Source organism: Fringilla coelebs (assembly GCF_963513975.1).
Source record: "Fringilla coelebs genome assembly, chromosome: 5".
Lineage (NCBI taxonomy): Eukaryota > Metazoa > Chordata > Aves > Passeriformes > Fringillidae > Fringilla > Fringilla coelebs.
Window position 1 is genome coordinate 50,955,452 of NC_140033.1, and position 15,402 is coordinate 50,970,853.

Sequence of the window (15,402 nt, forward strand, 5' to 3'; positions counted from 1 at the left end):
CTCTTTTCTTAGCTGGTTTTCTCCACATTATTGGAGAGTTCCTAATGTTTCACCTACCAAAACTCTGAAAATCACTGAGCAATGATTAAACCCTCCTTGACCTTGGTGGATTGGTCTGCAAAGGGACCTTACACCCAGAACTGTGCTGGTGTTCACGTGGTAGTTAGGTAATCTCTGGGTTTGATGTTTAAAATAAAAAAATCTGAAGCACAGTACCTTTGTGATTTTTTTAGTGGCACCTTATTACATTAAGTGAGGAACCACAGTGTTAGGTGTTGTAAGACAAATCACTTGCTTTGTGGATCCTCACACGCACCTTGGGACCACTTGTGATTTTCACAAAAGACAATCCTCTAGATCTGCTTCTGTAAATACAGACCTTCAAGTGTTTTGTTTGTAATTCTTAAATGTTTGCATATTTCTCTAAGTTTCCTAACTAGCAGAACACTTCTGTTTTAACTTGCTTGCTTCCAAGTAATTTCTCAGCTTGCTTCTTAGCATTGGGCTGCTATGCTGCACTATATAATGCACTACCCCAAAGTGCATCTTTCTTTTCTATATAATATTTTGTCAGTGCTTCTCAACTGAGACCTGCTCAGGTTATGTAGAGGCACACATGTCCCTTTCAAGTTGCATGTAAAGGTCAAGTTCTATTTCCACTAAAACCCAAAAGAATATAGCTTGTGCTTTCACAAGTGTGTTTTCCAGATATGTCCAAATTTCTCATGCAAAGAGCAACATGAAATTTGGATGCTAGTTATGGAGGATATTTGTTGTGGTGCAAATGGCAAGAAAATATCTACATTGTTTTAAATTTCCTTAACAAATGTTTTACATGCTTTGAATTACTTGAAATTTCTAGATGCAGCTCTAAAAATCTGTGTCTTGAGATGTGGTTTTCATGAGAACTGGGAGCTAAAAAAGAGTCCGGTTGCCCACTTGTTTTTTAGTAGTTACCACACCCATTTTGCTTCATTCCTGTAAACCAGAGCAGGATTTCTCTGGCAGTCGCTTATGTAATGGTTCAGCCCCTGCTGTCAGTCTCCCTGCAGTTCACTGTTTTAGTATCAGGAGCTGCCTGAGCTTTTTGCAGGCTGTATACTAGTTTTTCTTTTCTGTCAGAGCTTCATAAACATTTGCCTAACCTAAAATTACAGCTTACAACTTGTTTTCTGCCATCTCCAGGTCCAGTTGAAGAGTTCTAGAGGAGGGGAGATGTGGGCTCTAGTCCAAAAATGTCTTGGGGGAATAAATATTTCCATTTGAGCCTGTAGGATATATTTCATTTTGAAAAATGAAATTTACTTTTCTCCTTGTGACTGTTTTCAGCTTCAGCTAATGCAGAGCTGAATCTTGGCACTGCAGTATTCCTGCCAACTCAAGTAATTTTTTTTGGTTTTTTTTTTTTTAACATCTTGGAGCTGTGTTGTTGAGAGCTGTCTTGGATACGCTATGTTTCCCCTTCATTCGATTTCTCTTTTCTCTTTCTTTTTGTACTTGATGATAGTTGTTAGCATTTTGAGACTTCCCTATAGTACATTCTTTAAGTGACAGCACAAAAACAGGTTCTGGGGCTCTGTTCTGGTGTTCCCCTGGAGTGTTTTTGATCCCATTCAAGCCAGCATGTAGGTTAAGGCACCACAGTGAACGGATTTGATTAGGTCTGGTGCCAGTGGGGTTGTTCCGTGTAGCACAGCGTGTCAGGTCCCTGGGGCTCCTCCTGTGTTAAGAGCCCTGAGGAAAGGACATGGGATGTAAAATTATGTTGATGTTGGAAGAGAATTTTGAGGAGGCACTAAAGAGCTGAAACGACTGCGTGGTTGAAGCACTTAGATGCATTTAGGAGTAATTCTTGCTTTAGGTTAGCTGCGTAGCTTGGCCGGCCGGCCAGGCTGGGCTGCAGGCGTGGCGCGGGTGCTGGGGAGCAGCGCAGTAACGGGAGCGGAGGGCTGCGCTGCCCCGGCCTGCCAGACGCTGTGGTTAGGAGGTGGGTGGTACCGTGAGCGATGGTTAAGCTTGTAGCCTTAATGAGTCAGCTATAGGCAGGGGACTGCAAGCCAAGCCTTTGCCTTTCAGCTCCACTTCCTCTTAGTTGCAGAGGTGATGTCACCATTGTGTGAATGCTATATTACTTCTCCTTTTATGGAGATGAACAGGCTTGAAACGAGTCACTCATGCAGAGGAAGTGGGTGATAAAGGCCTGGTAGGATGTTCTGTAACTGAGATGTGGAGCTTAAATTGCACATTCTCTCCTAGCCTTCTAACCTTTTTCTTCTCCCATCCCAAAACATTTAAAAACAAAATTTGAGACTTTGGAGCTGTATTAATTTATCAATTATGCCAATGTATTTGACCACAGCAGTCCAGCATTCATTCACACTTGTTGTTTTGCAGTAGTATATTTGGTTGAGTACTTTCTATGCGCAAAGATGTCTCTCTTGTGAAAACAAATTTTGCTTTAATTAAGTTTTTAATGTATGCTGAAGCAGTGAGCAGTCTAAAATGCAGTCTTTTATTCTTGGACGAAAGAAAGTCAAGAATAAGTTACATATTATGGCGTTTTTTACATAGTAAAATGAATCTACTGATCTTATTATACCATACTGCTGCATAGTTTAAATTTGAAGGATATTTTACTTCCTGAATTTCTGGATGTTTGAGGCTGCTCTGTCTTGTGATCACTTGAATACTATGGTGATGAGAGCTGAAGAAGAGCCTTGATAAAAAGCTTTCCTTGTCAGCTGGTTTGAAATACAGAACTGTTGCTATAATTAACTAATGAGTTGTTATTCTGGATTGTTTTTAATAAGTGACTCTGTTTAGAACTGAAAAGCAGGTGCAGATTTCTTTTAATCAGGCGTTTCTTGATTGTGTTATTATAAGCAACTGAGTTTATGGTACCCAGCACATTCTCTTTTGCTGAGTAGGTTGCTTGCACAACTGACAATGAAGTAAAGGCAAGTGCTGACTGAAGTAGTGCAGTACGCCCATGTTGAATGATCCTTTGAAAAAAAAAAAAAGAGAGGGGGGAGGTGGCCTCTTGCCTGGACAACTGAATTCTTATTCATGATGGCACAAGTCAGTATCATATGGAGAACAAATATTGGCACTGGAAACTGTTCTTAATTTGAAGAGTATCTAAGAGTTATGCTTTGTATGTGTTAGCTCTTTGCCCCTTTGGTCGGCTCCAGTTTCCTGTTGCTCAACACATTATTTGAGTTGTCTGTCTATACACAATTAGAAGAATTCCAGCTATCCCAATGACTGCTGCTTTGCAGTCCTGGGAAAGAATTTCCCCCGGATTGCAAACAGGAATGTTGCCTTTTATGGCAGTGTCTGCGTGCTCCCAGAGACTTGCCTGCACTCGCAGGTATGATCCTGCTGACTTAAAGCAGAGGTGACTAAGGCAGCTGCAGTGGGCCACCAGGAAAGTATGTTGGGGGAGGAAGGCTTCATGCCGAGAGGATTTCAAACACTGTCTGTGACTTTTCCTGCTTCACCACCTTTCAACACCTTGGTCTGTGTAAAGGTGGGGAAAAATCCTGTAGCTGCCCCTTTGGGACTCCTTAGGGTCAGTCCAGGGTGCTGTGGCTATCTTGCGTTACTGGAACAAGGCTGGAAAGAACTTCTCAATCAAGTATGAGAAAACTTGGCATGATCGAGAAGTGTTCAGTGCCAAAGAACTGCTTGGTATTATTATCTGATGTTGATCATCTCTTTTGCTGTTGAGCAGTCAGTTTATCTGTCTGCTTACTGGTATTCTTTTGCTGGATCATCTCTAGGATGGAAATGGGAAGGCAGGTGCTATTCAAGTGCCTGGTGCTCCATTGCCTGTTTGAGAAGCACCAGCTCATAATTCCAAGGTCAGAGCTGGTTACCAGCAACAAGGACCACCTTCTTTAGAATTACCTTTTTAAATGGTTTTTTTTTTTTTCTTTCTCTCAAATCTACTTCTTAGAAGAGCCTCTGTAGTACCTGAATGTGAGCATAACCTTTTCTGGACAAGTGAACTGCTTGTTTTTATTCAAGCTTTTGAAAGTCAGGTGTTATTCAGAGGCACAGTCTTGTCCTTTCACATAGCTGCTTTGTGGTGCAGAATTGTACTCAGGTGTTGTGCTACTGAAGAATACATTTCCTTAGGCAATCCATAAATGAGTCATTAGTTATTCCCCTGATCCACCCTCAAAGTGCCCAGTCATGCAGAGGGCTGGCATGTGCCTGCTGAGCCCTTGACCCACTGGGAACCTTAAATGTGTGAGGCCTTTGGAGCTGCCTAACATCTATTCTTGGCCTGGCCTTCAGCAAAAGGAGTGTATATCTCAAAGGCAGTGAATAAATTCAGCACTTGAAAAAATGAATATGCAGTTTAAGTAAAGCTGCAGTGTCTAGTTTTGAAAGCTTAAGAATTTGCCAGGCCAATACTGTTTGAGTGGTGATTTTCTTCTACTTGCTTTCTTCCAGGCTTGAGGCTGATCAGCTCTTTCTGAGAACAGTATTAGCAGGGTAATGGCAGGTAATCTAAGTTTTAACAGGAAAAAAGCAGATTATTTTCTTGTCATTTTTTGTGCTCATCTACATACAATTGGTTTTGAGTAAAGCCGCTTAGGAGCAGGAGTTGCATATACTTAGCATGTGAACCTAATGCTTCCTTTATTGGCTTCAGAATATTTTAAAATGGAATCTCAAACCTGTTAGGTTTGCTAGCTTTCCTTATTCCACAAAAATATGTGCAAAGACTAGGTATACTTCTCTCTTTTTAAACTGTGTGTATGGGAGATTTTTCTTGATTAATGTGCCATTCATGCTGTTAGTACTGAGATGCTTAATGTGCTTGCAGCAGCAGTGTTTAAGGGTATAGAAAGAGGTTTCAGGTACTTGAAATCTATCAGACTAGAAAGCCTTCCCTAATTACAGCTCAATCTCTTTATCTTGCACAAAACAACTTGAATGCTGACTTAATTATATCATCTAAGTACTGTCTGGTGCAAAGAATATTGAGTGTTCTTGGTTTCTCTAAGCTATGGGGAAAAGGAATAAAAAGAACCAGTAGCTAAAATGTGGAGACAGTCATACAAACATACTGTTGGATGTCACTAATTATGAAAAAATTCATTAGAGAAATCCAGTGAATTGCATACTCTCATGGATGTTTGAGGCTTGCTTTCTCTCTCTTTTGAGAGTAGATGTTAGTCCAATGCAACGAGTGGAAAAAGGAAAGTGGCAATGCCTGAATGACATCTAACTGCTGCAGTGTTACTGAGCTTCCAGACTGAATAATCTGGGAGTCTTCTGGTCTTGATTTAAAAATAAACAAACACCTAACATCAAACCAAAAAACCTCCCAGCCTGATGTGGATTTTGAGTTTGGTGGCAGTGTGTCCTGAGTGCCCCAGTGGCTCTTGTGGGCTGTCAGTCAATGACTTGCTGTGCCCACCTGTTCCATGTTTCACTGTCCCTGTGATGAGAACAAGCTACTTGAGGCTGTTCTGGTGTAGGCACAGGCCTTCTCCAGCCTTCCTAGTGCTCCCAGCTCGTTCCTGGTGTTGTGAAGGAATGGGATGGAATCTGGGTGGACGTAGGTGGGCACAGGGGGAAGGGCAGGGGTGAAAGTGAAACAGGCTAGAATCGGTGGAGTGTGTGCAGGAGCTGTGGAATGAAGGCATGGTGGAAGGACTGGTCAGGACTGTGCATAACAAAGTGGAATCATAGGTGAATGCTGGCAGGAGGTTCAAGATGTGGGAGAAGATAGTAGTGAATGGGCTGGGTGAATTAAGTTCTGTAACTGGAAAGATATCCACAGCTGGGAATTGAACACAGGCATTAGTATGTCTGCTGGTATGTCAAAATGGAAAAGAAAAGGTTTCTGTTGTTACCAACTGCTGTGTTAATGCGATAGGGGATGATGCCACAAACAATCAGCTGTATAGGATGCAGGCTGCTGATTTGTCTTCTGGCTTCTGGGTCCAGTCTGTACAAAATAAGTAACAAATATTTCATCACTGAGCCTCCAGTGTTTGTTTTGCTCTGAAAGCCTCTGTTTGATGTATATCTTTGGCACTTTGGGATTTGTAACAGTTGCTGTCCCACTTTCCCTCTACCTCTTCCGTTTTTCACTGCTCTGCTGATAACTTTTGTAAGTCAGTATGGGCCCACTGCAATAGGGGCTGAAGAACAAGTAGATGCACATCACGCTGTAGCTGTGTTGTAAAGAAATATTCAGTAGGAGACTTATTTAGTGTTTGTAGAAAAATTGTAATGCAAGTAATATTCTTTCTGGATGAAGAAAACAAAATTGCTATGGTGCCATTATACTTTGGCATATAGTAGGAGGTGAGTGTCTTGCCAGAGAAGGGGTTACTTGGCTGTGTTACTTGGCTGAAGATACTTGTCAGTGTATTTCCTGGTGTCTTTGGTGTGGATTTCATTCTGTCAGAGAAATTTTCTTTTAGAGTTCTAGTCTGACTACTCTTTTAAAATTTCTTCTAGATCGAGAGGATCAGTCCATCCTTTGCACGTGAGTATTTCCAATTGTCAGTTTGTCTGCATGTCAAAGTTTGTGTTTTTACATTCTTGTAAAAAGGAAGGACTCTCTTAAAATTAAGTGCTGGAAGTGGAATTACAGAATTAGTTAATAATGGAGAGTCAAGGAAAGTCCCACTACAGTTCCTTCAATATATAACTCCTTCTACATAATTCCTTCTACAATAATTTTTGTAATAAATGGAGGAATGGTGGCTTTGAAACAGCCCCTGTACTGAAGAAATACAGCTTTGTCAATGAAAAAGGCGTGGAGTGGTCCTTCAGATTTGATGCAGCTGTTATGTTTAAGTACATGCATACTGATGAGGCTGATAGAGTAACAGATACTCTCGATGCAGCAGTTTGTCTTTTAGACGCAGTAAAATTGATTGGCCCTCAGCCATGCTTAAGGAATTGGTATGTTTCTTCTTGCAGTCAGGAGGCTTCCGTTTGAAAGATTTACTTCATTACCTTTCACCCCAATCTCTACAGCAGCCTCCAAGCTATTCCTCAGCCACTTGACAGTCTCTGTATCCAAGGGACTAGAAAGCACAGTTCTTTGTTGCCTTCCATGTTGCAGTCCAGCTGCAGCCCAGCTTTTTTTCCCTTGGTTTTAAGGGAGGTGCTGCAATGGCCAGAATGCAGCTAAGGATGTCAGTAGCCCTTTTGGGATTAGAAATATGATAATGTCCCTTTACATCCTGTTTGTGGATAACTTGTAGATTTTCTTTACAGAGGTGAATCAGGAGCTGGTAAAACAGAGAACACCAAGAAGGTTATTCAGTATCTGGCTCATGTTGCTTCCTCGCACAAGTCCAAAAAAGACCAGGTAAGACCTAGGTTTAATGATGCTTTATTGCTCTGCTGACTTTGGACGCTAAACATGCATTGGCTGATGCTGGTAAAAGACATACTGCTCAGTAGAAGCTTAGATGTTAACATCTGTCAGGGGATTGAGGAGGTCAATGAAACAAGTCTGTCAAAAATTGCAAGTCAGGGAGCACTGTTCAAAGCCATAACTCCTTTGAATTTGGTGGATTTACAGTGGGCATAAACTCATCCACAACCCCTTGGATTCGTGGGCAAGTGCATGGGCAAGAGCTTCTGTAAATGCATCACCTGTACTGATCTTTTCCCATGGTTGTATTGCTTATAACCAGTCTAGGCAGTTTAAAACAGATTCATCTGTGGGGGAGTTGTCTCCTTTCTTCTGTACCATTATAGATTAGGTCTGGCCATTACATGTACTGTCTCAAAACTGAAGAATACAATGATAGACTAGTGGACATCAGTTGAAAACTTAAAAATTGTAGGAAAACATTAAAAGGGGGGAAACAGCCAAGTGTTAGCAGCACATGAGAGGAGGGTGGTGATGATGGTGGGAGGACTTTAAAGATGTCTCACTTATATTTTTTTCCCCTCCCTCTCCCCCGATGGACTATTGCCGAATTCTTCAGTTGTATCCTCGTAGGTGAGCTGCACGTTTACTGCACGTTCTGCACCAGGAATGCATTTTCTGTCCCATTGTGTGATTTTTTTGAGCAGCTTTTCACTCCACACCAATATCACTCTCTGCAGCTAAAACAAATCCATAGACAATTCACAATTTTTTTTTTTTTTTTTGTGTGGTGCACAGTAATCTTTTTGTAAGGATGTTCAGTTGGAGACCGTAGTGATATCAAGAGTACTTGTGTTCTTTGCTCAATAGTAGTTTGCCTTTAAAGTTTTTCTTGCAGGATTTTCCCAGACACATACCATCTTAGAAGTATTCCATCAAGACAATAGGACTGGACGAGGCTTTCCTAGAATCTTAAGCATATAGTGTGTGTGGTGTTCCTAGTAATATTGATGTAGTTAAGTGTTTAGCCAGAGTGTTTTAGGACTGTGGGCTTGTTAGCCAGATCTGAACATGCTGGAAATGTTCATTAATGAAAGCCAAGTGCTAGGTGTGTCCACTGCATCTCTAAATAAATTTTCCTGTAGTAGCTTAATGTGTAGGCATGTCTAATGCATGTAGAGTATATAAATAAGAAGGCGTTTTTGCATGCAGGCACACAGTGTGTGCATGCACATAGTAGTAACTAACTTCTGGAATTCTACCAAAAAAACCCAACATTCTGTGTGCCAAAATTTCAGACATATGAAGACTTTTTCCATGGTCTGTCAGTAGCTGTATTTAGAAACATTCTCCTTTTTTCTTTTTTTAAGTGTGGAAAATAGAATCATGGGGTTGAGTTAAGTATTCTTCCACTGCTTGTCCGTAAGTAAAATTTGCACTGCTGAAGCAGGACAGGCAATCTGCTCAGGAGAATAAAACAGTCCTAAGTTGGACTGGTTGGTGATTTGCCCAAGTTTGATACTTAATTTTTTCCCTAAATTTTGATTTCTTAAAAAAGTCCTGCTGCCCATGTTTTGTGACTAAACTGGCCTTACCAGAGGGGATTTAGAGCTGAAGCCTTAGTTAATCAGCAATGAGTGCTCTCTACAGCACTTCTTTACGGAGCAAACTTGGAATCAGAATATAGGAACTTATGAAGATGAATACATTTAATTTTTTGAGGATCTCAGGTATACTAGTCATGGAAGATTTTTGTCTTTAGGTACAGAACTAAACAAAGGATATTATAGAAAGTATTGGTACTTTCTTTACTGTGAACTTTTGGACGTAAACTGGTGTTTTTCCAAATATCAGGGCAAAATCAGTTTTATAAAACATATTCTTTAACTCTAGCTCACTTGTTTTGGAGGTAGTGGTGCATTCCACCATTCCCAGTGTATTAGTATATTCAGCTAAGTAAGTTTCTAGATGCGTGGTGTGACTTCTATGCACACTAAGGCTCTTTTTGGGGGGAGTACTGAATCTAATGATAGAAACTCTTTTTCATTTCTTTAAACTTCTAATTATTGAAGTTGAAATCAGTGTTTTTCCATGTTTGATCTCAGCTTCTCTACTGTCTTATTAAATCATGTAATGATTTTTCAAGATGTGAGTGTTTGCAGCTAATTGGAAATCCATGGGTAATAGTAGCTGATATTTAAACGTTTGTACTGAAACTTTGGTTATGGATGAGCTTTCTCCTTCCCCCATGCAGCCACTGGTGTTGGGATTTAGTTATTTGATATCTCTCACATGACTGCAGAGAAGAATACAAAAGCAAATCCCTGAAGTGTAAAAAACAAAACAACAAACTCCCAACAAACCAAACAACCCAAACACCCTCGCCCATATTTTTTTTTAATTGCATGCTGTTAAAGGTAGATGTGATTTCTGGATGCCTTTCTCCATACTTTCTGAAGAATAAATCGTTGGAAAGACTTCTATCTTGCTTAGAAAACATTCAAAAAAATGTATGAGATGCAAAAAAATTCAGAGTGCAAGGTAGATGTCAAGGATTTTAGTTGCTTGGTGTTGTAATTTCAGAGCAGTGGAAAGACGGCATACTGGAGTGTTGGCAACTGCCAACCACGGGCTAACAGGCCCAGTGGCTTTTTCTGCTTCTGTTTTCATGAGGAATATTGCACATACTTCACATGCATGCCAAGTGTTAAACAAATTAGTTTCAGGTCAAGGAATGGCAATTACAAGTGCCAGGAAATTGGCAGCATCTTAATGATAGGTACCTTAGGATTTTTAGAAAGCTTGGACAGCTCTGTCTTGTAATGGTTTTGCTTTGCAAAATTACCTATTGTTTAAAAATAATGAAGTATCTTCCATCAGTGAAAGGTGACCATCAAAATTTAAAGTAAAAACTCCCCAACAAACTCGACCCCAAAACTTATTAAAAATTTTCAACATAATGGAATTGCCTTTTAAACAAAGACAGCATGCAGTGAGGAATGGGTACAGTAATTGCAGACACTTAGTCCTATGTGCTGTTACTGTGGCATGCTGAGAACTTGGATTTTTCCACTGTGTCATGGTGCTGAGGCAAATCAGGAGAGCTCAGTGATTTGACCAACTCTTCAGCATTTTCCTTTCCCCAGAGCTTCATATTGTTGTGAGGCCAGCTGTCATTCTCTATGCATATTGCTACCTTGGTGTTTCAAAGACCTAATCACCTCTAAACTACAATTTACCAACACCTACTTGAAACTAATGACACTTTTTCCTGAGGTACTAAGTAAGTAGGGTCTATTATATGTGGATTTGCATAAACTTCCTGTCTTTGTGTGGCTATGTATGGCCTCAGTTTTATTTATAGCCAAATAATTAAAATAGATTTGATGTCAAAGCCTGATTTCTCTTCCCCCCTTGTTCCATTTAGTTGGGTTTAAGTGCTGTGTTGCTGTCAGCCTCACTTGAATAGTAATAAATTGCAGTTAGAAACAGAGGTCTAGGGCTTCACTGCAGGATGGGGAATAGAAGTGGTGTGAGCAAAGAGCATTCCAACTTCAGTACATGTGGCAGAACACAAGGGGAAATGTGACCACCACACAGTTTCAAGGACTGAACCCTAGTTTCAAGGTTTTTTAACTTGCAATGCCAGATGCTGGGTCTGTTGTGAGACAGATGATGTCCCAGCTCAGGTTCCCTTTCCAGGGCTAAACCCCTTGTTACATATTCCTGACAGTGATGGAGGTGTTTGCAGCAGCTGCCCCTTCTGTGTATGTGCAGTTCCACCAGGGCTGGGGGCCTTGTTTGGCCTTGCACTTTGCAAGCATGAAGCGAAGTGATCATGGAAGTAAAAAATAAAGACTTGTAGTTTGTTGTACAGTTTCTTATATATCTTCCTCCTTTTTTTTATTGCCTGTATTTTTAGGGACACTGTGTAAGAACTAATATGTCTTTGAGAACAAATGGGAACAATTTTCCTTTAGAAGTAACCTTAAATAGTTTCCCCATAAATTCCAGTTCTCACAAATCAAACTTCATTTCCATCTGTTATGCACAGGCAGTCTCGAGTACTTACTGATAACTGCTAAAAAGAGAAACATTAATCTAAACTGTAATTTTGTGTCTCCAGAAGCTTTTTAGTTGATCTTGAAATATAGAGAACGCCATGCTTTTAGCACAGAGGACAAGTAATTTTTCAAAAGAGCTAGGGATACGTGTAGAGCCTGCAGGGAAAGGTGTATATGCTGCAATGGCCTAGTACTGGGCAGAGATAAAACGTCTGAATTTCTTTCTCTAAAATTCCAGCATTTTGTCTTCCTTTAGGGGAAGAGTGTGTGAATATGGCAGCAGACTGCAAGGAATCATGCAGTTTGTGGGATACCACTAATTCTCTTTTTTGTGTGTTCCTCCTTACAAAGGAGTTTTTTGCTTGTTTGTATTTTGTAAGATGTACTCTTATAAAAGTGCCAGCTTTTTGTGTTTGGTTTTCCCAAAACATTAGACCTTTTCAGACTAACTTCTTAACCTACTAGTAGCAGTGTTCAGAGCTGTCTTTTAGTAGCAAGATAGGCTTTACCTCACTCTTCCAGGCTCTGTGGCAGTACACTTCTGGGATGAGGGCCTGGTCTGGGATGCTGGTCTGGTTTTCACTTTGTCCCTGGGAAGTCTGCGGGATGTTACAGCCAAGTGACTTTGAAGGGCTTCTTGCTAACAGAAAGACACATTGGGAGGAAGGGAATGAGGCTTATTTATGAATGTTTCTGTTTAATCCAGATAACTACTGAGTCTCCTTTGAAGGTTTAAGTGATCATCTCCTAAGGTTTAACATGGCTTCTCTGCAACAGATGCCAAACTAGTGTGAATTGAAACCGCAGCGCTGGTTTGACCCAAGGTTAATGCTGTGAACCACTACCTACTTTATTAATTTTGGGTTTCTCTCTAGGGAGAACTGGAGAGACAGTTGCTCCAGGCTAATCCCATCCTGGAGGCCTTTGGAAATGCCAAGACAGTAAAGAATGACAACTCCTCAAGATTTGTGAGTATTATTATGTCATGAGTGTATTCAAAAAGTGCATCAAAAGTGTATTTTACGCTTTCCAGAGTGTTCTGCTTTTGAGTGGATTGCTATCAGAGACAGAGTAGCTGAGTGACTTTCTTTAAATTAATCTGGGAAATTAATTTCATTTGGTGAATTATCCAGAACACATCTTTTAGGTCTCTAGAATGAAGAAACCAGACCCTGTGCCAGGATCATCTGTGCTGATTTTTGGTAATCATTACAGTCAGTTTTATCCTAGAGAGCAAATGCTTGTCCTTATTTTGCTTGCTCTGGAGAACAATGGACAACATCTGAGAGGCAGGTGGGGGAGCTGGAGCAAAGCCAAATGAAAATGGTTGAAGCTAATACGGAAAGGGGTGGAACTGTCAGGGTAGTGTAATGTGGAATTCAAGGGACCCTTGTTGTGGAAAATCTAGGTTAAAACATAGTGAGTATGAGTGGTAGGCTGTCACAGTGACAGAAGTGTCTGGAAGTGCTTGGTGTCTTTTTTTGTTCAATTGCTGTTGTGATCTCTGAGCATTGCCTATTGGCTGACCTTATGCTTTGCCTAAAATCTGCCTGACCCATTTGGAGTTTCCTTTCCTGGATTGAAAGAGAAGGTTTACCTCTCTTCTTTACTGTTGTTACCAAACACAAAGAATACTAATTTTAATGCTATTGTCTTCCTCTTAGGGCAAATTTATCAGAATCAACTTTGATGTCAACGGCTACATTGTTGGAGCCAATATTGAAACCTGTATCCTTTCTGTAACCCCTTGAAAGGTTCAAGGCTCTAGAGGTGTCAGGAATGGTACCTAGCAGTCTCATCACCACTGACGTAGGTTGAGAAAACAGTTGGAAGCACTCTAAATTTCTGCTATCAAGATCACTGTTGTAGTCTCCTCTTTCCTCAGTAGTATTTTGTCACCTTTGTGATCATGGTGCAGACCTTTTCTGAGTTAATGAATTCAAATCTTAAGAGGTGAAATGCAAGCATAAACTGCAGCATATGGATAGGTATGGAATTTCATAAGTAATTCTTTCTTCTTTCCAAGGCAAGTAGGGATTGATGGCATCAATTTTTGTGTTTCTTACCAATTAAGTCTCTCTTACCATGGTCATCATTCAGAGGCTGGCAGAACTGAGATCAGAGCTCAATGGGTTATTGACTGATGATTGCTAAGTCAATACCCCTGTCAGTTGGTACAAAGAGCACATCAGGTAGTTTTTTCTCCTACCACAGAACAGGAAGGGATTTGCATGTCCTGTCATGGGCCTTGACTCTCTGAAGATCTGCTGGAGAAGTCACGTGCAATTCGCCAGGCCAAAGAGGAGAGAACCTTCCACATCTTTTACTACCTGCTCTCTGGGGCAGGGGAGCATTTGAAGAGTAAGTATGGTTGTGTTGTGGTGAGGGAATCCCATAACTACAACAACAGAGGGTTCAGAACACTTGTAGACAAAGACCTGTTCCTTCACAGTTCCTCCTTCTCTGCCTTTTGGATATGGTCAGCTCTCCTCCACTTCTTTCATGCACTCATACCATCTGCCCTCCCCCTGCACTTCTCAGTTCCTGAAAACTTGCTTCTCTGGTTCCTTCCTGCACTTGTCTCCCTGCCAGCAATGACTCTACACCCTTCCTTATCTAAATCACTGTCCCATGTTTAGTCTAGTCTTGCATGATGTAAACCATTCCGGTGCAGGAATGGTCCTGCTGTGATGCGCTTGGCGTGTAACTGAGTGGAGCAAATCTGCAAGCCTCTAAGCAGCTCTAGCAGTCTGGGATCCCAGCACACCTTGTTTTAATATCTCAGCCTGGTAATGTGGGTCTGTGTTGTGCAAGAGCTGCAAATGGATCTGCAGGAATGACACAAGGAGAGGACTTTCTCATAGCTGCTACTGTTTAAAGAATTAATATATGAACTTTTATCTGACTTGAAACAAATGAGGTATCTGAAATTAAAGGCAGATTTACTTTCAAGTTAATCCCTACTATTTACAGATTTAGGACCTAATGATGAGTGTCACTGCTTTGGTGGAGTAGTTCAGAGGAAGGAATAGCAAGAAATACCAAAGAAAAACTCTGTGTTTATCTAAAATACATTAAATGTTCAGCCTGAAGTAAAGCTGGGCTTAATCCTAGGTTAATCCAGGAGCTGATAATGTATGCAAGTCAGAAATTTGATACGGGTGGTAGCTTGTTGTCAGTTTAAAAAAAAAAAATCTATAGCAACTTCTTTCTCAATTCTTTCCTAAGATGATCTGCTGTTGGAGCCTTACAACAAATACCGCTTCCTTTCCAATGGGCATGTTACGATCCCGGGTCAGCAGGACAAAGACATGTTTCAGGAGACCATGGAGGCAATGAAGATCATGGGCATCCCAGATGAAGAGCAGATAGGTATGAATATGCAAGGAATGAAAAAGGGAACAGGACGTGGTGTGTTGTTTTTTTTTTTTTTTTTTTTTTTTGTTTTGGTTTGATTTGTTAGCTTTTTGTTTAGGAATTTTGTTGGTTTTGTTTTGCTTGTGTCTATTCCTGCTCCCCCTGCCCCGAGTGAACAGTGTGTAAGTAGCAAAATTCAGTGGCTTTGGAGTGACCCACCTCAGGATCTACCAGCCCAGTTTCAGGTTATACAGTTAACTCTAGAACAAGCAGCTAATAAAAACATGTTTCTGCATGCTGTTTTTGTTCCCAATCTGAGGCTTGTGTACCCAGTTTATGAAAAACACATCGAAGATACAAGAATCCCCTCGTTCTTTTATGCAGTGCATGGCTTTTGTGCTCCCCCTATCCCTTAGCAGTGGCTCTAAAGTATCTGATCCAACCACTGCTGGATTAGTCCTTTGAGAATGGGCTGGTCATAGTGCCTTTCTTTCCAGCTTAGCACTGAACTGCTGATCAGAAATTAATATTGTCTGATTCTGGGAGCGCAGTAGCATGACAGTGGAAATAGAAATGAACACAGCCAGCACAAAGCACAGTGATACGCATTCACAGGAGCTCCGT

The 15,402-nt window shown here is 40.8% G+C and overlaps 1 protein-coding gene across 1 annotated transcript in view; it reads left to right on the forward strand.

Annotated features, from left to right (window-relative positions):
• Positions 1–15,402, forward strand: part of MYH9 (myosin heavy chain 9) — a 70,335-nt gene that overhangs the window by 24,845 nt on the left and 30,088 nt on the right. The window contains exons 4-9 of the mRNA XM_084206496.1: positions 6,487–6,514; positions 7,255–7,348; positions 12,297–12,389; positions 13,086–13,149; positions 13,684–13,782; positions 14,650–14,793. Of these exons, the coding sequence (XP_084062622.1) occupies positions 6,487–6,514; positions 7,255–7,348; positions 12,297–12,389; positions 13,086–13,149; positions 13,684–13,782; positions 14,650–14,793 (522 nt within the window). The remainder of the gene's footprint in view (positions 1–6,486; positions 6,515–7,254; positions 7,349–12,296; positions 12,390–13,085; positions 13,150–13,683; positions 13,783–14,649; positions 14,794–15,402) is intronic.